At 45.8% G+C, this 24,419-nt stretch overlaps 1 protein-coding gene and 2 pseudogenes across 1 annotated transcript; 2 read left to right on the top strand and 1 right to left on the bottom strand.

The window, feature by feature from the left end:
- The first annotated feature begins 5,326 nt into the window (after positions 1 to 5,326).
- Positions 5,327 to 6,525, top strand: LOC137144236 (uncharacterized protein T26G10.4-like). The gene is made up of 2 exons (XM_067534447.1): positions 5,327 to 5,977; positions 6,085 to 6,525. The coding sequence occupies exons 1-2, from the start codon at positions 5,327 to 5,329 to the stop codon at positions 6,523 to 6,525; spliced, it is 1,092 nt and encodes a 363-aa protein (XP_067390548.1).
- A 2,088-nt stretch (positions 6,526 to 8,613) lies between these two features.
- Positions 8,614 to 9,591, bottom strand: LOC137144235 (olfactory receptor 11A1-like; annotated as a pseudogene).
- A 10,836-nt stretch (positions 9,592 to 20,427) lies between these two features.
- LOC137144241 (olfactory receptor 6B1-like) lies at positions 20,428 to 21,347 on the top strand (annotated as a pseudogene).
- The last annotated feature ends 3,072 nt before the right edge of the window (positions 21,348 to 24,419 follow it).

Genomic DNA, 24,419 nt, shown 5'->3' with positions numbered 1-24,419 from the left:
TATACAAATGGAAACACACAGATCCATATATACAAAGACATGTCCCACAAAGATAGAAATGGATAAAACACGTTGGCTATAATTTAAATACTAAGGGATTTAAATACTTATTTCCCAATGCAATTAAAAGCATGGATCAATTTTTCAGAAATTCCAGTGGAAATCTAAACCTTTCAAGTTGAACTGGTGAAAAAACATTCTGGGTTTGGTGGGCTTCTTGGGGTTTTTTTTCCCCTTGTGGAAAATGTCAACTTTTTGTTGAAAAGACAAAACCGCACAAAGCACTTTTCTTGGGTAGTTCTGCAACCCACTCTCCAAAATTTCCACCACAAAACTGAGAATTATTTTGTTTTCAGGTTTTCTAATAAAAAAAATCAAAGAAAACAGACACTTTCTAGTTACACAAAAATCAAAACCTGACTTTTTCATTGAAATAAACCTAGGTTGAAAAATGTCATCCATCCCTCTCTAACTTACCTATTTGGGAAGAAATTGCCTCTACTGCTGCACATTCCCACAAGTGCCAAGATACACCCATTTATATACATTTTGGTGTTCACCAGGGATATATAGAATCATAGAATATTAGAGTTGGAAGGGACCTCAGGAGGTCATCTAGTCCAACCCCCTGCTCAAAGCAGGACTAACCTCAGCTATATCATCCCAGCCAGGGCTTTGTCAAGCCTCAGCTTAAAAACCTCTAAAGATGGAGATTCCACCACCTCTCTAGGTAACCCATTCCAGTGCTTCACCACCCTCCTAGTGAAAAACCTTTTCCTAATGTCCAACCTAGACCTCCTGCCCCGCAACTTGAGACCGTTGCTCCTTGTTTTGTCATCTGCCACCACCGAGAACAGCCTAGCCCCATCCTCCGTGGAACCCCCTTTCAGGTAGTTAAAGGCTGCTATCAAATCCCCCTCATTCTTCTCTTTTGCAGACTAAACAAGCCCAGTTCCCTCAGCCTCTCCTCACAAGTCCTGTGCTCCAGCCCCCTCATTATTTTTGTTGCCCTCCGCTGGACTCTCTCCAACTTGTCCACATCCTTTTTGTAGTGGGGGGCCCAAAACTGGACACACTATTATAAATGCGGCCTCACCAATGCCGAATAGAGGGGAATAATCACTTCCTGTGACCTGCTGGCAATGCCCCTCCTAATGCAGCCCAATATGCTATTAGCCTTCTTGACAACCAGGGCACACTGCTGACTCATATCCAGCTTCTTATCCACTGTTACCTCCAGGTCCTTTTCTGCAGAGCTGCTACCTAGCTCGTTGGTCCCCAGTCTGTAGCTGTGCATGGGATTCTTCCTTCCTAGGTGGAGGACTCTGCACTTTTCTTTGATGAACCTCATTAGATTTCTTTTGGCCCAATCCTCCAGTTTGCTTAGGTCACTCTGTATACTATTCCTACCTTCCAGGCTATCTACCACTCCCCCCAGATTAGTGTCATCCACAAACTTGCTGAGGGTGCAATCTACCCCATCCTCTAGATCAGCGGTTCTCAACCTTTTTTACAGAGTACCACCGGGTCAGGTACAGTCGAGTCAAGTACCACTTCACCTCACTGTACCTGGCCAGAGTAGGACTCAGTAAAATTGCGGGGTTGCATGGAGGGATCGATGCCCTCCACCGAAACCCTGCCGCCGTTTCACACTTTTTGGCGGCAGGGAGGATGGGTTTCACGGCGGGGGGGGGGGGGGAGAGCTTTAATTCGGCAGCACACACTTTTTTGACCGGCGGAAGAGGGGGGGGATCGGCGGCAGCGGGGTTTTGCGGCGGCAGCGAGGAGGGGATCGGTGGTGGCAAGGGGGGGATCGGCGGCGCCAAGGGGGGGGGATCGGCGGCGGCGGGGTTTATCGGCGGCGGTGAGAGGGGGATTCGGCGGCGGAATTGGCGGCGCGTTTTCCATCGCGTACTACCGAGCCGTCTTCCGCGTACCATGGTGGTACGCGTACCACCGGTTGAGAACCCCTGCTCTAGATCATTAATAAAGATGTTGAACATGCTGTACTCAGATTTGTTATCATGCAGATGGATTGTACTTTCTTCTGATATTTCGTCCTCTCCAATCTTCTTTCTCTCTGAGGCCTTGTCAGAATTGACCAGCGTAGCTGGGGGAATTGATCGTCAGAGCTTTTTCAGAATAAGCTATTCCGGAACAACCATTTTGGGATAATTCCTGACATGGATCTTCTGTTCCAGAATTAGTCCAGACTAATTACTCTGGTCATGAAACAAAGTCATTACTCTGGAATAAAATCACTTTTATTCTGGGGTAGCTGGGCCACCCAAGGAAGTGGTCAAGGTGTGAAGGATGTTATTAATGCACAGGACATGGGCTGCGGGGGAATTGAGTTTTACTTCTGGTTCTGCCACTCCGCATGCCTTTGGTGAAGTCACTTCCCTTCCCTTCTGCTTCCATCCCCTCGTCTTTAAAACGTGGGGTTAATCACACTTACCTGCCTCACTGTGGAGTTGTGAAGATGAATTCAAAGGCTACGGAGATTCAGAAAAAGATGATTGATGATGATGATCAGTCCCAATCATGGAGCAGAACCCCATTGCTCAACACACAGAACAAAATGATGGTCCCTGCCGATCAGTTATTATTTTGTTATTGTTTATCATTTTTATTACAGTAGGGATGTCCAAGAACAGGGCCCCATGGGCCCTGTAGAAGCATAGAGCATAGAGCAATAAACAGTCCTTGCTTCAAACATCCTTCAATCTAAACATCAGTGATTCCTGCTTCACCTGGAGGAGCTATCTGAAGCTCTTGGACCGGCGGTCTGCTGAATCAACCTTTCTGCTAGCTGCTCACATTACTGTGCCCAGTAATTTCACCCTTTATTCCCTCTCCACGAGATACAATCCGTGCGAAAAGACAGCTCCTTAAATTCTGTTTAGCGACCCCCTGGGAGTAATCAGTGGATCCACACAGAAACTGAATGTGTCATTGTTTCTTTTATTCCCACTAGAGAAATCCTCACAGGTCCAGAGGTTAGAGGTGAGGGAAATTCCAGCACAGCCTCAGAACGATGTGGTATTCCTTATTATGGACATGGTATTCCTTATTATGTTGCTGTGGCTTTTGTGCATTCGGACAGCCGCCGTGCAAGGGTATAAGTAAACAAGAGGCTTCCATGAGTCACAGCTTATACAACACAAGAGAAAATAAGAGGATTTGGGTCTGGGGATGTGGAAGAGGCATCAGGGCAGAGCAATTGTGCAACTTGCATGGAGAGCGTTGGGAAGAAATTTGGGCCCCTCCCACACACATACCACAATCCCTCATCCCATACATACAATCTCATGAGCCATGAAAAAATTTTCCTCGTGGTAATGAAGGTTGCAGCCTGGACTGGGCCACCCAGGGTCTCTGGGCCCCGGTAAAGTGTATCCTCCCCCCTCCACCCATGGGGGGGCCCTGCACGGTGGTGTATTTGGATCTCTGTTCTCTCAATACCTGATCCATTTTAGAAGACGATAGTGAAAAATTATTGTCTTATTGATGTGTCTAAGATACAAGAGGTTTGTATCTATGAACCAAGGCACAGGGGAGAAGGGAATATTTTATTTTATTTTGAAGAGAGAGGGAGAGAGAGAGATGAGGAGGATGATGATGAAGATAGAGAAATAGATAGATAGATAATTCCCCGCAGGTCCAGCTCCACCCGTCCACCAGCAAGCGACGGCCAGACGCCCAGCCTCACCTCCGCGCCTCCGGAGGTCCTGACCTGGCGCTGGAGCGTTCCCGCCCCCAGGCCGCTGCCTGCTGCCATGGAGGCGACCCGTGCGGAGCCCAGCCAAAGAAGGCCCAACGACGCCAGAGGGTTCCTTCCGCTGGGTCGGGTCCCACCAGAGCCTGGGGCACGATCCTTTTTATCTGTTCCTCCCCGTAGGTCCAGCGCCACGCGCCCACCGGCGAACAACAACCAAGCGTCCCGAGTTACCCCCGCGCCTCCAGAAGCCCTGACCCGTCGCCCGAGAGAAAGGGTCTCGGAGCACCCAGAGGAAGTGGGACCCCGGGCCACCTGCCCTCCCAGTGCGCAGCCTGCCCCACCCACGATGGCAGACCAGAGCGAGCTGCAAACAAATCCGCATCCTGCCACACCCTGGCAGCTCCTCTGGAAGGAGAAGCTAGAGGCTGCGGAATCCTTCAGCGACTTCGACCACCTCATAGACGAGCTCACCGAGGAGCTGGTGGCAGAGATCGCTGCAGGGAGGTCAAACCAAGGGCCCGCCCCAGCCCCTCACAGAGAACCAGCAAGCCGTGACGGCACCGGGAGGGGTCCTGGGAGGAGGAACGCCAGCCGCTGCTACGACCCGGCCGCAGCTTCAAGGATCCAGAAGCTGTACTGGGCGAACCGGGTCAAAGCCATGCGTGAGATCCTCGACGGGCCCTCGGCATTCTGCCAGATCCCCTCCAAGAGTCTGTTCACTTTCTACAAGGGGGTCTTTGACCGCGTGGACCCGCCCTCCAACGAGTACCCGGCATGCACCGGCCCCCTACCCCAGGTAGTCGATGCAGATGACTTGCAGGCCGCCTTCGCTCCCGAGGAAGTGGCATCCAGGCTCTCCAGGATGAAGAACACGGCTCCAGGGAAAGACGGCATCCGCTACAGCATCCTGAAAAAGAGGAATCCCGGCTACCTGGTACTCTCCACCCTCTTCGACAGGTGCAGGCGGTTCCGCCGGACCCCCACCTCCTGGAAGAAAGCCATGACGGTCCTGATTTATAAGAAGGGAGAGAGGGACGACCCCAGCAACTGGAGACCCATCTCCCTCTGCTCCACCATGTATAAACTCTACACCAGCTGCCTGGCCGCCAGGATCACGGACTGGGCCATGGGAGGAGGTGCCGTCAGCCCCGTCCAGAAGGGCTTCATGTCCTGCGAGGGTGCTACGAGCACAACTTCATCCTCCAGTCCATCCTCCAAATGGCCAGGAGAGACTGCCGGAGGGGCGCCGTGGTGTGGCTGGACCTGGCCAACACCTTCGGGTCCATGCCCCACCAGCACATCTTCGCCACCCTAGAGGAGTTCGGGATGCCCAGAGACTTCCTCCAGGTGCTCCGGGAGCTATACAACGGGTACACCATCACCATCCGCTCGACTGAGGGGGAGACGGCGGAGATCCTGATCCAGAGCAGGGTAAAGCAGGGCTGTCCCCTGAGCCCCATCATATTCAACCTAGCCATGGAGCTGCTCATCCGAGCCATCTACAACAACCCCTGAGGGTTCGAGCTCCACGGTAAGAAGGTCATCATCCTGGCCTACGCAGACGACCTGGTCCTCATAGCCGATGACCCCGAGAGCCTTCGAGGCATGCTGGACGCCACCAGCCAGGCCGCCGACTGGATGGGTCTGCGCTTCAACGCAAAGAAATGCGCGTCCCTCGATGTCGACAGTGCCAAGAAGGCCTCGGTGCAGGTGACCTCATTCGGGATCCAGGGCGACCCCATGATCCCCCTCGAGGAGGGCCAGGCGTACCAGCACCTGGGCATGCCCACGGGCTTCCGCGTGTGGCAGACCCCCGAGGACACCATCCAGGAGATCCTGTGGGCCACCTCCAGGATCGAAGCCTCCCTGTTGGCGCCATGGCAGAAAATTAACACGCTCAACACCTTCCTGATCCCCCGCATCTCCTTCGTCCTACGGGGCTCGGCCATGGCGAAGGTGCCCCTCAACAAAGCCGACGACGTCATCAGGCATCTCGTGAAGGGGTGGCTATTCCTCCCCCAGAGGGCCAGCAACGAGCTGACCTACATCGGCCACAAGCAGGGGAGCGCCAACGTCCCATGCATAGGCAACCTCTGCGACATCGCGGTCGTCACCCAGGCCTTCCACCTGCTGACCTGCCCCAACGCCACTGTGAGCACCATTGCATCGAAGGCCCTGGAAGAAGCGGTCACGAAACGGATCCGCCGAGCGCCTTCCAGCAACGACATCGCCACCTACCTCAGCAGTCCCTGGATGGTGAGTTCACGCAGGATGGAGGTGACATCTCGTCCCTCTGGACCCGCGCCCGCAACGCCACGCGGCGCCTGGGTAAGCACATTGGCTGCCGCTGGACGTGGTGTGAGGAGCGCCGGGAGCTGTCGGTCCTGGTGCCAAGGATCAGAGCCCCCGACCACACCATCGTCACCCCCCGCACCCGGGGCATGCTGGAGAGGTGCCTGAAGGCGTCCGTCCACGCGCTGTACCTCGAGAGCCTGAAGAAGAAACCCGACCAGGGAAAGGTGTTCGAGGTGACCAGCAAGTGGGACGCCAGCAACCACTTCCTGGTGGGCGGTGGCTACACCCGATTTGCGGACTGGTGGTTCATCCACCGGGCCCGTCTCAACTGCTTCCCGCTGAACGGGGCCGTCTGCCACGGGAAATGGGACAAGCACTGCAGGAGGTGCGGGTATGTCAACAAGACCCTGCCCCATGTCCTCTGCGGCTGCAAGCCCCACTCCCGAGCCTGGCAGCTGAGGCACAACACCATCCAGGACCACCTGGTGAAGGCCATCCCGGCCCACTGAGGTATGGTGTCCATCAACTCCGCCATCCCCAAGACCAACAGCCAGCTGAGACCCGACGTAATCATCACCAACGAGGACCACAAGAAGATCGTCATGGTGGACATCATGGTCCCCTTCGAGAACCGCAGCTCAGCCTTCCACACCGCCCGAGCCCTCAAGGAGGAGAAATACTCCCCCTTGGCCAACACCCTGAGGGCTCAGGGCTACGAGGTCCAGATCCACGCTTTGATCATCGGGGCCCTGGGCGCCTGGGACCCCTGCAATGAGCCCGTGCTCTGGGCCTGCGGTGTGGGTTGGCGCTATGCCAAGCTTATGCGTAGCCTCATGGTCTCGGACTCCATCTGATGGTCTCGGGACATCTACACCGAGCACATCACCGGCCACTGGCAGTACCACGAGGAGGGGGCCGGAGCGTCTTCACAGGACTCTTCTTCCAGACCTACGGACCCAACCCACCACCACCACGACGGACACAGCAAGGGACATACCAACGGGCACGGCGGGGGACATACCAATGGACGCGGCGGGGGACACACCAACGGACGCGGCGAGTGATAAAGCATCGGACATAATGAGGGACGCACCACTTTGTATGGACTTATTTACTCTCTTTGTTAAACACCCCCAAAGTAACCCACAGACATACTTAGTAACGTTCCCCCATTCCCATATATCCCCTTGTATCTCTTAGCGCCCATACCATCACCCCCCATCCAGGATCCCGCAGCTTATCCCTTGTTGTTCTCCCCAGACTTCCAATCACACCCCGTGCCCCCTGATAACCTGCATATTGTCCTTGGATGTTCTATAACTTTGCCCCTTTAACACTATGGGTTACCTGTTTGTTATTTTTTGAAACATTCACTCAATAAAAAACTTTAAATCTGTTACTATTATGCAAGGCAATTTACAATAGAAGAAAAGAGCTTTCCTGAACTGAAAAAATACCGAGACAAGTTTTCTTCCTGATGAATTTTGACCATCAAGAGAAAAATTAGTTGTTGGAAGAAATTCAGAATTACAGAAACCTACACTTTTCAAAAGGTTCAAAAGAGTTTATCTGCATAGAATTTTTTTAATCTATTTTTCTTCTCAATATGTTTTTAAAAAATATTGAAATGAGTGTTGAATTTTTTTCATTTACAGAATACCATGTACATGAATCATTCTGACAACCCTATACATTGTATTTTCTCTCTTAAAAAAAAAAAATCATGAGCTTTTTTCAGAGAATGGACATTTTTTACAATATTAGCCATATTTTAGTTTTTCTTGATTTAAAAGATGGCAATTTTTGAAGGAAAATATTATATTATTATTATTAGTGCTAAAATATTATATATCAATTAATTTAAATATTCACAAACTATAGCCACATAACATTTAATTTTGTTACATTTTTAAGGATCCAGCTTCCATCTATACCCACCCTCACACTTATATGTAGCTAGATAGATATGTTTATATAACTACACATAGCTGTACACACATTTTGGAATAGATATTATTTATGTTCTTGGTTAATTAATTCAATGGATGTGCTAAATTTCAGGATCAGAAGATCAGAATTTTTTTATCTTTTCATTTACACTCTGGCTCCATTTCTCCCCCACCTCCGCCATCCCTCCAGAACTTCCTGTAGATGATCTTCCCTGATGAATTTGTACCATCTAGAAAAAACTGTGTGAAAACAAAATCAGAAACATTTTCATCGCAAAGGGTTAAAAACAAGTTTATTTTAAGTTCATTTCAAGAATTTTTGTAGAATTTTCAATCCATTTTTTCATTTAGTTGAAAATATTATTGAAATGGCTATAGATTTTTTTTCATTTACCAACCAGTGCATAAATGAAATATTTAAATAATCCTTTAAATGTGATTTTCCTCTGGAAAAATGCTGCAAATGTCATGATATCTTTGCAGAAAATGAACAAGTTTTGATTACTCCCATCATAAAAAGCACGTGGAACTAAGGACCATACACAAGAGCCAGAGTTTACTATGGGATGGGTATTAAGGGGTGGAGCATGACATGCTGATCTCTGATTACCTCCATTTCATTCTAACCTTGGCAAATCAAGTTTCCCTTTACTGATTTTTGTGGAAAGGCATGCATTTCCTGAAAGCTTTGTTCACCTCCTTGTTTCTCAGGCTGTAGATGAGGGGGTTGACCATGGGAGTGAGGACTGTGTAGAAGACGGAGAACATTTTGTTAAGGTTTCTCAGTGTGGCACTATCTGGTAGGATATAGACAGTAATCAAGGTCCCATAGAAAATTGTCACCATGATCAGGTGAGAGGAACAGGTAGAAAAGGCTGCTTGCCTCCCAGTGGTGGAAGGGATTCTCAGGATGGTGATGATTATACAAATGTAGAACATCACAATTAATAGAAATGCAGGAAGGGTGAAGATGAAAGAAAGTATGAAGGTCACAAGTTCCATCAGGAGGGTGTCATTGCAGGAGAGTTTGATTAAGGGGGTGAAATCACAGAAGAAATGATCAATTTCATTAGGGCCACAGAAAGTGAACTGTGCTAACAAAGATGTTGGTACAGCGCCAGCTAGAAAACCACTAACCCAAGACAAAGATGCCAGCTGGAGACAACAGCTGCGGTTCATCTGTACTGCATAATGCAGGGGTTTACATATCGCTAGGTACCGATCGTAGGACATCACTGCGAGGAGAGCTCACTCTACAGCTACCAGGGAGCTGAACAAATTAAATTGTGCGATGCAGCCTCTCACAGAAATGGTTCTGTCCCCAGTCAGGAAACTGGCCAGCATCCTGGGCAGGATAGTGGAGGTGTAGCAGGTCTCCAAGCAGGATAAGTTCCCCAGGAAGAAGTACATGGGAGTGTGAAGGTGCTGATCAGCCACAATTAGTGCAACGATGAGGATGTTCCCAGCTATGGTCAGAATGTAGATTGCTAGAAAGAGCAGGAAGAGAAGAATCTGCCATTCAGAGAGATTCCCGAATCCCAGGAGGATGAATTTTGTGATGGACGTTTGATTTCCTCCTTCTGAGTGAGCCAGGAAGTGAAGCTGGGGGAAGAAAAGAAACTGCATGTTATGCTCAGTATTAACTAAGTATTAACTAGCACTGTAATGAGATCAGTTTTATACAAAATTGGTTTACGTGTGTTCCAACTTTTTTTTTTTTCTTATTTCTTGTACTGTTTTCACTCTGATCTCATTTAATGGCAATTGTATGGTGGCTTCGTGTCTCTACAAAAAATTTACCTGCTTTGTTGGTAACTATATTACATCGAAAAGACATGTCTGCTTTTTTGTCTTTTTATAAGTCACACAAACAACACAGCAATGACCATGTGATAGATAGGTAGATAGATAGATATTTTGTTTGAAGAAAAGAATGGAAAGTCAGCCAAACTGAGGTAGGTTGAGATTGATGGACAGAAGAATGGATAGATAGCCTTATTTCTTCCATCATGGTAGGATACTTTTCCTCACCAGTCTGCTATTAAATGAGCAGGCATCATCACGGAACACAGCATAACAGCATAAGGGCCAGGCCTGTACCCCAATGCTTGCAGCAAATCTTCCCTTTCCGTCTGTGTTACCCTCAGGAGATTGATATCGCACATGGCCCCCTTGGGAAGATGGTACAATTTTAAAGTACCTGACCAATACAGTCATCCGTTTTATTCCTCTGCCATGGATGGGGTCCATGGGCACCTCACCAAGACTATTCCTAGTCCTAGTACTGTTGCAATGGGAATTATGGGTCGGGACACTGGTTGCCCTATGTTTTCTGCCTCTACATTTCACCCGCAGTGTCACTTAATCTGTTCTGCCCACCTCCTCCCAAACTGATATTTGGCATGTTACAGGGAAGCCCGGTGATCCCTCTCCTTGCTCAAGTGTGGATTGTGGATTTTAGTGTTAATGAAGCCTCTCCATAACGGATGCAAGGGCCCCTTGCTTACCATGTCTGTCGCACCAGTCCAACCCTTCCAAGATGTACAGAATGGAATGCGGGTCTGGCTTAGCCTTGTGAACATGAAGGGGAGTACTTTTTACATTGTAACATTTCCTTTACTACTTTGGGTTGGCTAAGAATGGCAACTTTGTGCTTTGCTTATCATACAGTAGACACCTCGACCTTCGGCTACCCTTGCCGAACTCCAGCTGAAAGACTTTCCCAGGTTAGGAAGAGGAAAAAAAACCCACGAGATGACATGTTCTGCAAACTAAAGAACACCTCCGCGGCTGCTGACACAGAGCTCAGAGCCTGGAGGATGTCGTTGTCTGAAAAACTACACATAGACATGGAACACTGAAGACCTTCACAGGAGCAGGAGCATGATATGCAACAGGAGAGGTTGTGTATTATGAGCGATCAGTCCGACATGCTGAGGCATCTGGTAGAGCTCCAGGAAGAGCAGCAGCAGGACAGACTCCCTCTGAAGCCTCTCCAAAACCCTCCACCACCTACCACTTTGTTATCAGCCCCCATCCCCAAGCGGTCTAGAAGGAAACTGAGGAGGGTGCAGTAGGTGCTGCATTCCACACCAGTGGAGGCAAGCAGAAGGACACAACAGCCCCTTTAACAACTGCTCACAACCACAGTTGCTTGCACAGTGACACTTTACTATGTTAAAAAGTTCCAAAGGGGCAGCCATGTTACTCTGTATACAGCAAAAACGAGAGTCCTGTAGCACTTTAAAGACTAACAAATTTAATTTCTGCAGGCATAAGCTTTTGTGGGCTGCAACCCACTTCGTCAGATGCAAGAAATAGAAATCAGATAGGGAATATATATATACATACAAGGGTAAGGAACAACAATGGGGAGGGTAGGTGTTAGCAAAGTCTATTCAGTTAGAATAGATGAGGCTTATTCACAACCACTGATTAGAAGGTGAGAATGTGTGAACAGTGACAATTACTTCTTGTAATGAGATAACCATTCCAAGTCCCTATTCAGACCCAGTCTGATTGTGTCAAGTTTGCAGATCAGTTCCAGCTCTGCAGTTTCTCTCTGAAGTCTGTTTTTGAAGTTTTTTTGTAGAAGTATGGCAACTTTCAAGTCAGCTACAGATTGTCCTGGGAGATTGAAGTCCTCTCCGACTGGTTTATGGAGGTTACCATTTTTTATAACTGATTTGTGTCCATTTATTCTTTTGCCCAGTGACAGTCCGGTTTGGCCAATGTACGTGGCAGAGGGGCATTGCTGGCACATGGTGGCGTATATAACATTAGTAGATGTGCAGGTGAATGAGCTCCTAATGGTGAGGCTGATGTGGTTAGGACCTGTGATGTGTCACTAGAGTCGATGTGTGGGCAGAGTTGGCAATGGGGTTTGTTGCAGGGATAGGTTCCTGGGTTAGTGTTCTTGTTGTATGGTGTACGGTTGCTAGTGAGTATTTGCTTCAGGTTGGGGGGCTGTCTGTAAGTAAGGCTAGGTCTGCATCCCATGGCTTGAGTGAGTGAGGGATCATCTGCTAGGATAGGTTGTAGATCCTTACTGATGTGTTGGAGAGATTTTAGCTGGGGGCTGTAGGCGATGGCCAGTGGTGTTCTGTTGTTTTCTTTGTGGGGTCTGTCCTGTAGTAGGTGAACTTCTAAAAATCTTTTAGAGCCTTTAGTTTACTAACTAAGCCTGAAGTTATGCACATGTTTAAGAACCCTCCTACATCAGAGTCTATAGTAGTTTCCAAGTTAGAGGGGCAACTTAAATGTTGCAATGGAAACGAAAGGATTTGGCAAGATGATCTATTACATATTTTATCTTCTGTATAGCGGATGGAAAACTGGAATTATTTACAAAGAGATGTGATATAATCTCTGTCACTTGAAGTCATAAAAATCGTGACTGAATATGTTTCTTACAGATTTGCTCTAGTTTCAACCAGGAATTGTTATTCTATGCAGGAATCACTGGGTGAGCTTATCTGGCCTCTATTATGAAGGAAGTCAGACTAGATGACCATAATGGCCTTTCTGCCCTTAAAATCTATACATCTGTAAATTGGTTTACCTTTAAGCAGGAGGCATTACCAGCCAACATCTCGGAGGTGAACTTTTCTCTAGTATCGATACCAGTATATGGGTTTGCAGGCTATCTTTCATCCTCATCGCCTTCATTCAGATCAGATCTTTCAACAGGGAGGCTGGTATATGCTTGACTCCACACTTCAGTTCTGATGCCAGCCGCATTCATTTTGCATTCTATTTATTTACAGAAAGTCAGCATCTGTCCTGATTCATTATTTATTCTTTGTGTGAGAAGGGGAAACCTCCCTTGACATTTTAGCTGATGGTGGCAATAACAACAGCTAGGGTTTTCATCTGGGATTTGAGCACTTTTCTCCCTATAGATATTTATTTTTTAAAAAACACAGCCGGTTTATTTATTGTTAAATATAGAGATGGTCAAGGCTTCTTTTTTTTCCCATTGGCAAACATCAGTTTATAGAAACTCTCTAGGTAACCCATTCCAGTGCTTCACCACCCTCCTAGTGAAAAACTTTTTCCTAATGTCTAACCTAGACTTCCCCCACTGCAACTTGAGACCGTTGCTCCTTGTTCTGTCATCTGCCGCCACCGAGAACAGCTTAGCCCCATTCTCCCTGGAACCTCCTTTCAGGTAGTTAAAGGCCTCTATCAAATCCCCCCTCATTCTTCTCTTTTGCAGACTAAACAAGCCCAGTTCCCTCAGCCTCTCCTCATAAGTCATGTGCTCCAGCCTCCTAATCATTTTTGTTGCCCTCTGCTGTACTCTCTCCAACTTGTCTACATCCTTTTTGTAGTGGGGGGCCCAAAACTGAACACAATATTCTAAATGCAGCCTCACCAATGACAAATAGAGGGGAATAATCACTTCCTGCGACCTGCTGGCAATGGCCCTCCTAATGCAGCCTAATATGCTATTAGCCTTCTTGACAACCAGGGTACACTGCTGACTCATATCCAGCTTCTTATCCACGGTTACCCCCAGGTCCTTTTCTGCAGCACTGCTGCCTAGCTCGTCGGTCCCCAGTCTATAGCTGTGCATGGGATTCTTCCTTCCTAAGTGGAGGACTCTGCACTTTTCTTTGTTGAACCTCATTAGATTTCTTTTGGCCCAATCCTCCAGTTTGTTTAGGTCACTCTGTATCCTATTCCTACCTTCCAGGGTATCTACCACTCCCCCCAGCTTAGTGTCATCTGCAAACTTGCTGAGGGTGCAGTCTACCCCATTTCCAGATCACTAATGAAGATGTTGAACAAAACCGGACCCAGGACCGACCCCTGGGGAACTCCGCTTGTGACCGGTTGCCAGCTAGACATGGGGCCATTGATCACTACTTGTTGAGCCCTTTGCTCTATCCAGTTCTCTATCCATTTTATAGTCCATTCATCCAACCCATACTTCTTTAACTTACTAATAAGAATACTGTGAGAGACAGTATCAGAAGCTTTGCTAAAGTCAAGGTACATCACATCCACCACCTTCCCTACATCCACAGAGCCAGTCACCTCATCATAGAAAGCAATCAGGTTGGTCAGGCATGACTTTCCCTTGGTGAATCCGTGTTGACTGCTCCCGATCACCTTCCTCTCTTCCAAGTGCCTTAAAATGGATTTCTTAAGGACCTGCTCCATGATTTTTCCAGGGACTGAAGTGAGCCTGACTGGTCTGTAGTTCCCTGGATCCTCTTTCCTCCCTTTTTTGAAGATGGGCACTATATATGCTTTTTTCCAGTCCTCAGGGACCTCCCCCTGTTGCCACGAGCTTTCAAAGATAATAGCCAATGGCTCTGAAATCACCTCAGCCAACTCCCTCAGCCCCAGCACAAAACAAAAAGCTTCCATTTATTTTCTGTCCATGCAACATTTCATTTTGAAATTTAAGTGAACTTATCATAAAAAACATAAAATAAAAAGGAGAAAATGAAAAGAAACTGACTTATGGGAACAGCATATCTCAGTTGACCCAATCCCAACATTTTGGGAATTATCTCTTCACAACAATTTTTAAGATTTCAATTTTTTTGTCCTAATTTGGGATGGTTTCCCCATCCTGCTCAAGGAAGTCAGGTGCACCATTAGTGTCATAGCATTTAAGGCTAGAAGGGCCTGTCACCTAGGTCATCTACTGTAACCTACGGTAGGGTCCTGGCCACCAATTCCAACCAGCACCCACATACTAACTTAACAATTGAAATGAGATCAAAGTATTACAGTCCATACCAAATTCCCGTAGAAAAAAACCCAGACAGTTAAGTTAACCAGCAGATGGCACTGTGTAGAGTTCCCCTCTTACTACCCTAGCTGATGCTTCTGAGTATGGAGGCTTTCACTGCTCCCATCCAACCCAAAGCCATCTCCTGGGGTTGTACATGGAATACTGTGCTGGGGCTGAGGTGAGGTGAGAGAATGAAATGTCCTCTCTTCAGGTACCCCAGCCCTTCTATAGAATCATAGACTATTAGGGTTGGAAGGGACCTCAGGAGGTCACCTAGTCCCATCCCCTGCTCAAAGCAGGTCTAACCCTGACTAAATCAACCCAGCCAGAGCTTTATCAAGCCAGGCCTTAAAAACCTCTAAGGATAGAGATTCCACCACCTCCCTAGGTAGCCCATTTTTATTCTTCACCACCCTTCTAGTGAAAATGTTTTTCCTTCATTATCTTCTGATCAGATCATCTGGTGAGCTTATAACCCCATTCAAATCGCTAAACACCCAAAAGCAGGCAAGAAATACAAGTTTTGTGTTAGACAATACATAGTTCTTATATAACACTTTTCATTAGTAGAGCTTAGAAGGCTTTACAAGGAAGCCAGAATCATTATCCCAATTTTATGGTTGGGGGAAACTGAGGCACAGGAAGGGAAGTTGGTTGAAGTCCCTCAGAAGCTGGTGGCAGAAAGGGGAACTGAACCCAGGTTTCCGCCCAGTACTCCATCCACCAAGCCACACTGCTTTGGCCAAGCCCAGCCAAAATTATTTCAGTGAGTCACACCTCGGTGTGAAACCTGTGATGGGAAGCTCCGGGGGCTGTTCCTCTGATCATATCTCAGGGGATGCAGAGCAGAGTTTTTTGAGCTGCTCCTTCCACACTGTGAACAACTCTCACCTGGTGGAAACTGGTCCAAAAGCCATCGGCATCGGTGCAGTTGCCCCTACTGGCAGCAGTTCGGAATCTGTTCAGCTGTGTCTTATGAAGACAATGCAGTGGGGAGGCTTTGTCTAAGAACTGGAAGATGGGAACAGCCCATAGCTGCTGATCTGCTACTCAGGTGATTGGAATGGAAGTTTCTCCTGCTGTAGCTCTGTTTGGCAACTTTTTTAGGGCTTAATCTTGCGTTCTCTACACCCTCAGGAATCATGAATGGAAAGGTGAGGAAACACTGAATCATACCAGAGATAGAGAGATGAGATAAATGAGTATATATGTAGATGGAGAGATCAGATAGATGCGTGTATATGAGAGACACGAGAGGTGAGTATATATGTAGATAGATCAACAGAGAGATAAGTTCCAGACGGGTAGCCGTGTTAGTCTGTATGCAGCAAAAACAACGAGAGTCCTGTAGCACTTTAAAGACTAATAAATTTCTGCAGGCATAAGCTTTTGTGAGCTGCAACCCACGTCGTCAGATGCATCCGATAGATTCCTGCAACATAAATGTATTGTCTGTGCTATCGCTAGAACAGGAATGTCATCATGATTTATTATTATCTTCATTTATTTAGTTGTGCTATTTCTTCACCTATGTTACATTCATGAAAATAAAGACTCATCCTTTGTACTAATTGGTCTTTAAGGCCAGGATTTTCAAAGATGGCTCAAAAGATTTTTATATGTACTCTCTTTTCAAGTCAGTGGAAGCTGGGCACTTAATTCACTTAAGCGTTTTGAAAATCCCAGGTTAAATATATTTGATTTGCTAAGCATTTTCTGGATCTCAGTTGCCCCCCTATAAATCTGGAGTGAGTTCATTGCTTTCCATGGACATAAGAACGGCCATAGTGGGTCAGACCAATGGTACATCTAACTCAGTATCCTGTCTTCTGACAGGGACCAATGCCAGGTGCTTCAGAGGGAATTAACAGAACAGGTAATCATCAAGTGATCCATCCCTTGTCTCTCATTCCCAGCTTATGGCAAACAGAGGCTAGGGACACTTCAGAGCATGGTTTTGCATTCTTGTCCATCCTGGCTAATAGCCATTGATGGACCTCTCCTTTATGAGCTTATCTAGTTCTTTTTTGAACCCCGTTATATTCTTGGCCTTCACAACATCCTCTGGCAAAGAGTTCCACAGGCTGACCATGTGTTGTGTAAAGAAATACTTTGTTTTGTTCATGTTAAACCTGCTTCCTATTAATTCACTGGGTGACCTCTAGTTCTTGTGTGATGAGGAGGAGTAAATAACACCTCCTTATTTACTTTCTCCACACCAGTCCTGATTTTATAGACCTCTATCATTTCCTCCCATTTGTCATCTTTTTTTCCTAGCTGAAAAGTCTCAGTCTTATTAATCTCTCCTCATATGGAAGCTGTTCCATACCCCTGATTATTTTTGTTGCCATTTTCTGTACCTTTTCCAATTCTAATATATCATTTTGAAATGGGCCAACCAAATCTGCAGACAGCATTCAAGGTGTGGGCATACCATGGATTTATACCGAGGCAATGATATTTTCTGTCACATTATCTATCCCTTTCCTAATGATTTCCAACAGTGTGTTAGCTTTTTTGAGTGCCGCTGCACATTGAGTGGATGTTTTCAGAGAACTATCCACAATGACTCCAAGATCTCTTTCTTGAGTGGTAACAGCTAATTTAGACCCCATCATTTTTTATGCATAGTTGACATTATGTTTTCCAATGTGCATTACTTTGCATTTATCAACACTGAATTTCATCTGCCATTGGATTTAGGCTAAAGAAATAAAGCTCCCAATTCCCATTAGAAACCAATGGGATTTTGGCTATGTATTTCACTTAAGTTCCTTTGCAAATCTTATGTTTACTTCTTTTCTCTGTTGGTATAATGGAGATGAGAATATAGCCCTCTATTTGATATGAAGGAGATATTCAAAAGCATCTAAGCTATTTAAGGACAAATGTCTCATTTGCTGCCATATCCCTTAGATGCTTTGGAACGCCTCTCCTCCTGTTTTTGTATTATGAATCAAATGTCACATCAGGAGGATTTGATAGCAGCCTCAACTACCTGAAGAGGGGTTCCAGAGAGGATGGAGCTAGGCTGTTCTCAGTGACGGCAGATGACAGAATAAGGAACAATGGTCTCAAGTTTCAGTGGGGAAGGTCTAGGTTGGCTAATAGGAAAATCTTTTTCACTAGGAGGGTGATGAAGCACTGGAATGAGTTACCTAGGGAGCTGGTGAAATCTCCATCCTTTGAGGTTTTTAAGGTGCAGCTTAACAAAGACCTGTCTGGGATGATTTAGTTGGGGCTGGTCCTGCTTTGAGCAGGGGGTTGGATTAGATGACCACCTGAGGTCCCTTCCAATCCTAATATTCCATGATTCTATCTAAAGGTGACCCACCTTCTAATTAATTGACAGTATTATGTTTGAATCTCTTCTGCTCTTTGTGGTATGAAATGAATGTAACACTAGTACAACTTGAAACGAATGGTTAGTAACAATAAATATTTATACACAAATACGATTTGAAATTAACATCAAATGTTGACTATTATTATTATTTTGTTTCACCTTTTTGTAATTTGAGTTTTCCTCAATAAGATTCAAAATTTACATATTAAAACCAATCCTGCATGGTGAATTTTATGCATGTGAGATTTCCTGTGGAAAGGAATGTTGCTTCTCATGTGTTTAAAGTTCAGCACTTGCTTCAGTCTTTGCAAAACTGGGGCATAAAAATGACCAACCTTGTTTTGGCCGTGAATTGATTAGCGACAGTAGTAGCACTCAAAGCTAAAAATCCAGTGTCTCTTTCTGTCTGTCTTTCCTTCTTTCATTGATGATGATTATTTTCTATTGACCTCTCTGGACCCGAAATTGAATATGATACTAGCAGGTTATGAAGTGAATATCAAAATGTGAGCTGTCCTCTTCTTCATGATATAATAGCAATCATTATTTAATACAGGTAGATGAAAGCCATGTTGTGACATGGGTAGGACATTTGGACCATGTAATCCACCATTGTGTAGTCTGTCTCATACAAACAATGAAATTATTGCATGCAAATTAGCTGTAGAGGAAGGGTGGTCATTGGTTGTTACTTATGATATCACAATGATCTAAGGTTCTTGGCATGGCATGGATACATGGCTCACTGTAGCTATACACTACAAAGGTCTAATTTGTAAAGTCCAACTGGCTGAGAACTTAAAAAATAGGATGATAGGAAACCACAAGTCCCAGTGATGATTCAATCAGATGATATTCTGAACAAAAATTGCTCTCCACCATGTTTGGGCTGTTCCCACCACTTTACACTGACTCAATAGACATTCTAGGCTTCAGAATGACACACTGACAGCTGACTTATCTGGTATCTTATTCTAGAGATGGGTTCATTTGTGACATGAGTTAACATTAAATATGACCCATCTTATTATTTATTATTCCATTCTATAAAGCTATATAAAGATATAGGTTTATCACTACCTGACAGATGGGGAAACTGAGGAATTAAACAATGACTCAGTGGCAAAACTGAGAACAGAACCCAGGAAACTTGATTCCTAACCTAGTACCAGATTTCCTGGTCCATACCTCTTTTCACCTTGCACTTGCAATGTATCCATTGCTTTTCCCTCGCCAGTGAACGTTGTTAGCATTATTCTTGATTTGCCACTCTGTCATTGAAATCTGATTTTTTTCTTAGCTGCTCTTTAGGCAGATTCCTACTGATTTCCTGGTGCATCTTAACATAACTGATTCCTCTTCTGACCCACTGCTGCAGATTGAGAATGGGTCTTCACTGGACTTTCCTATATCAGTGTCCAAGCCTTTGTCCTGACTGGTAGCAGCAAATTGAAGATCCAGGAATGTGCACAAATAGCTTCAAGGTGCACAAACCCTGTTTCATTGTTCAGCAAGGGATTTCCTCTGCCACTGTACAGTCTAAAATTTCTTGCAGGAACTCTTTGCCCTCGAAAGACAATGGGAAAGAATTTCAAATATGCCAAAGCACATGTGAGAAGAGGGACGGTGTGGTAGTTATAGGGATAGCCTGGGCCTTGAGAGACCTGGGATCCATTCCTGCTCTGCCACCAACTCTCTGTGTCTAAATCACTTAGGTCCTTTTGTAAATTTCACTAGGAAGCTATCTGCATCTTTAGGCATCTCAAGTAACTTTGAATATCTGGTCATCACAGAATCCTAGAATATGAGGCTTGGAAGGGACCTCAGGAGGTCATCTAGTCCAACCCCCTGCTCAATGCAGGGACAACCCCAACTAAATCAAATCTGTCAGTTCTCCCTCTGTAAAATGGGCATAACAGCACTACTCAAACCCACATGGGCATTGGGAGGATAACTATATGAAGGATTGCAAGTGCTCAGACACTACAGTGAAGGTGGCCACACAAGTATCTTTGATAGAAGTTAAACTGATTTCCAATAGGACTTGCACACCTTAGGTGCTTTTTTAAATCTCCCCCTCTACAGCTCTGACTTAAGGACAGTTGAGTTGATAGAATAGTAATGAGTGAGATCTTCTACTGGGGAAAATTACCATCTGAGAACCTGGGCCATTGTTCCCACAACGACAAGGTGTTCCAGAACTAGAGAATGGGGTCTAATAATAAGGAATAAAATAAAGTGCTGTAGTGAAAGATCTCAAGAAAATGGGCATCTGTGACTTCAACCACTTTTCTTTCTTTCTTTCTTTCTTTCTTTCTTTCTTTCTTTCTTTCTACTGCTGCCTTTGCAGAGCCTCAAGGGTCCCATGGAGCAGGAGAACCACACCAGTGTACAGGAGTTCATCCTGCTAGGATTCCCGACCATCCGGGAGCTACAGCTACTGCTCTTCATGATATTCCTGGTGGCCTATGTGCTGACCCTCCTGGAGAATGTAGTCATAATCGCCTTGATCAGGATGAACCATCACCTCCACAAACCCATGTATTTCTTCCTCAGTCAGCTCTCCTTCCTGGAAGCCTGGTACATCTCAGTCACCATCCCCAAACTGCTGATGAATTTCCTGGTGGAGAGCAGGAGCATCTCCTTTGTGGAATGCATGACCCAACTCTACTTCTTCAGCTCGCTCTTATGCACTGAGTGTGTCCTGCTGGCTTCCATGGCGTACGACCGCTACATGGCCATCTGCAACCCGCTGCATTACCCAGCCATCATGACCCACCGGCTCTGCCTGCAGCTGGCAGCTGTCTCCTGGATGAGTGGCTTCTCCATCTCCCTGGTCCAGGTGTTCTTCATCTCACTCCTGACGTTTTGCAGCCCGGGGATCATCAACCACTTCTTCTGTGACATCTCCCCAGTGCTGAACCTAGCCTGCACCAACATGTCACTGACAGAGATGGTGGAATTTGTGCTGGCCTTGCTCATCCCACTCTCTGTGACCATAGTCTCCTATCTCTGCATCATAGCCAACATCCTGCACATCCCAACTGTACAGGGAAAGAAGAAAGCCTTTTCCACCTGCACCTCCCTTTTGACGTGAACAAGCTGGTGTCTGTCGTGTACACGGTCGTCACCCCTATGCTTAACCCCTTCATCTACTGCCTGAGGAACCAAGAAGTGAAGAGGGTGCTAAGAAAAGCATCCTCTGGTGTGAGTGCTGTCCACAAGGTCTCTGTGACGGATACGGCCCTCCAAAGGGACAGACAGTTCCCTGCTGGTGGAACGTGAGCAGCACGCTGATTATAGAATGTAAATCCAGGATTTATAGAGACCCTCTTTAACCACGCTAGGCACCACAAGCTGAGAGGTGCACAGATTGAGAGAACCACATGGTTGGTCTCTCTCCAGAAGCCTCTCTGGAATCCCCTTTCTATTCTGTAGACCGAAACTCCATCTCTTCTCTACTACCCGGAAACTTTAGAGAGAGCAGGGAAAAGACAGGGCTGAGGTGGAGAATTTCAAGATGAATCGGAAGGTCCCTGGAATCTGGGGGAGGAGGGCAGGGGGCATTCAGACCAGGTGGTTCAGTTCCAGCCAGTCCCTGTTGTCTAACAGTCAAAAAGGATGGGAAATTGGGGCCTATTCAGTCAGTTCCACAGGGGAATAGGTGGGAGACCCCACTCCTGGCATAGGGCAGGACAAAGCACTAGAATGTCCCACAGGGACAATGATTCTTCTTTGCTTCCAGGGAAGAAAACTAAAGGCTCTAAAAGATTTTTTTTCCATTTTCCATGAACCAAGTCTTAGTTATCTGGTACGCATGCAAATTCCACTGTAGGCAGCTTGAACAACAGCTGAATAAAAATTGAGTTAGGAGTTGTGTACCTTCCTGGTCAGCATGGATTCCATTCCAGGGGGCAATTTACACAAAAAAAAACCACTACCACTGATATTTTACCATTGAAAATGTCACTTTTGAGAATACTACATTGTCTGCTAGAAAAATGGCTAGGATGAATAATTCTGACCAAGTCTAATGGTGGCAGAGTTATAGGTTCTTAGATATAATAAAGACAGAGGATGTGGAAAAAATATCATGGAAATAGCAGAGGTGAATAGATCACTGATACTGTTAGACTACATTGTTGAGGACAGTGGTTCTTTGATCCTGCGATCCACCTAGAATTCTTGTTAATCAACACTATTCCTGTTAGAGGAAGCCCAGTTTGGACCTCTCTTAGAGTTTCCAGAAGTCTTTTTATTCAACTACTCTCATTACACATACACATACAATCCCCTCTCTTCACCATGAGCAGCTACTCTTTGTCTTACTACTTCCCAACTACTACACAGCTCCTTTGGCTGGTGGGTCTTGCTCACAGGCTCAGGGTCTAACTGATCACCATATTTGGTGTCAGGAAGGAATTTTCCCCCAGGACAGATTGGCAGAGACCCTGGGGAATTTTCACCTTACTCTGGAGCATCGGGCATGATCACTTGCTGGTTTAAACTAGAGTAAATGGTGGATTCTCTGTAACTTGAAGTCTTTAAATCAAGATTTGAGGACTTCTGTATGTTCTCTGCTACTGCATGAGTGGATGGGTGAGGTTCTGTGGCCTTCAATTCATCTCTCCTTGTACTTAGATCTTTTTTTTTTTTTTGGATGGTATTTTCGGCATTCAGTTAATTAGGGTTGCAGGTTAATAACCTGGAATTTCCATAGTCATCATAGTAGGTTCGACAGAATGCACCAAAATCTCCCCTGAAGACAAGGTGATGTTGTGACACTGTCTGGGCTAGGGGGACCATTTATAATATTATTAAACATCAATATTTCAAAATTAAAATAATTCATATGAGATAGGCCATGCCAGCTACCATTAGAAAGGTTATAATTTGCTGAGTATGATGATATTGTTTTTGTTTATGTGCATACTTGTATTGGAAGTTATGGATATGTTTTGTTATGTTATGTTATGGATGTTTGTTATATATGTTATGGATATCTGTATTGCAACTTGTGCTGTGTTTCTGGGCGACATCCCAGACAGGATCATAGCAGCAATAAGCTGCTTAATGGCCCATTGAAGGAGCTCCAAGGTGCAATGAACCCAGGGAAAGAACCCTGGGGTCGCACCTTATGAATCACCGGGACTTGCCCAGGTGACCCTGGACTCCACCTTGTTTCTGTGAATTTCCACAAGCTGAATGGCAAAGGGACATAAAAGGCAGCTGCTCCATCTCATGTGGTCTTCATTCCTGCTTCCTACTTCTGGATCAACTCACCTGCAACTGAAGCTCTGAAACAAAGGACTGAGACCCATCCAGGTCCTGGATATACACCAGAGGAACAGTACAAGCCTAAAAACTCCACAGTGCTACTGTGAACCTGATAGGCACATGGACTTTGAAGTCATTTGTATGGATTTGATTGCTTTGTCCATTTAACATCTCTCTTCTCATTTATTTCTTTCATTTTATAATAAACCTTTAGTAATTACCGAGGCCTGGCAAATTTGGCAGCAGTCGACGGGAGATACGCAAGCTACACAGAGTAGCTTGCATATTTCTTGTCAACTTCCTAAAGTCCGTTCTACATGCCTTCTCCACCATGCTGTGCAGGCAGGAAACATGGACCCGTCGATGCAGCATTACTGTTTTTCCGGAGGTGGTTTTGTTAAATCAACTTCCAGATCGATTGAGCGGGTCTTCACTTCACATAGTTTAAATTAATTTATCTCTTTACTGGACCTAGTTGCTGACTAGGAGCCAGAGGCTGAACTGCAGTAGAGAGGGCTGTGTATTCTTTTGTTTTAGCTTCCTGATAACCAGTGCGGGGAATCAGAAGCACTGTCTGTAACTGGTTGGTGACTCTAACCAGCTTGGGAGAATCAGCTCTCCTTTTTGCAGCCTGCCCTTGGCATTTTCAGATGGGCTACCTTAGGCATGGACGGGTCACAGATGTTATCCTCAAAAAGAACTGTAGGATTGGTCTCCAAGTGTGGTTTTCATTTCATGACCAAATCAAAAGGGAAAAGGTTTTTAAGTTATTTATTTGACTAAGTTTATTGCATCTTAAAATGTAGGGCAAATGGATTCTCCATACATTTACACACATTTTAGAACAATGGAGTGACTCCTAATTTACATCAAGAGGAATGAGAGGAGAATCAGACCCACTGAGTTGCATGTGGCTACTACTGATTTACACCTGCATTGGTGAATGCTGCTGGTTTACACAAATATGGGTGAGATTTGAATCAAGGCCACTTGCTTTATTGAGCTGTGTCGCAGACATGACACAGGAGTACTGTACATAGGTGATCCAGGTTAACAAGGACAAGCAATTTGCATTAGCTA

This window comes from Emydura macquarii, unplaced genomic scaffold, assembly GCF_026122565.2.
Source record: "Emydura macquarii macquarii isolate MOO-44397 ecotype Brisbane River unplaced genomic scaffold, CSIRO-AGI_Emac_v2 contig_3420, whole genome shotgun sequence".
NCBI lineage: Eukaryota > Metazoa > Chordata > Testudines > Chelidae > Emydura > Emydura macquarii.
This window is presented reverse-complemented; position numbering and strand designations above follow the sequence as displayed.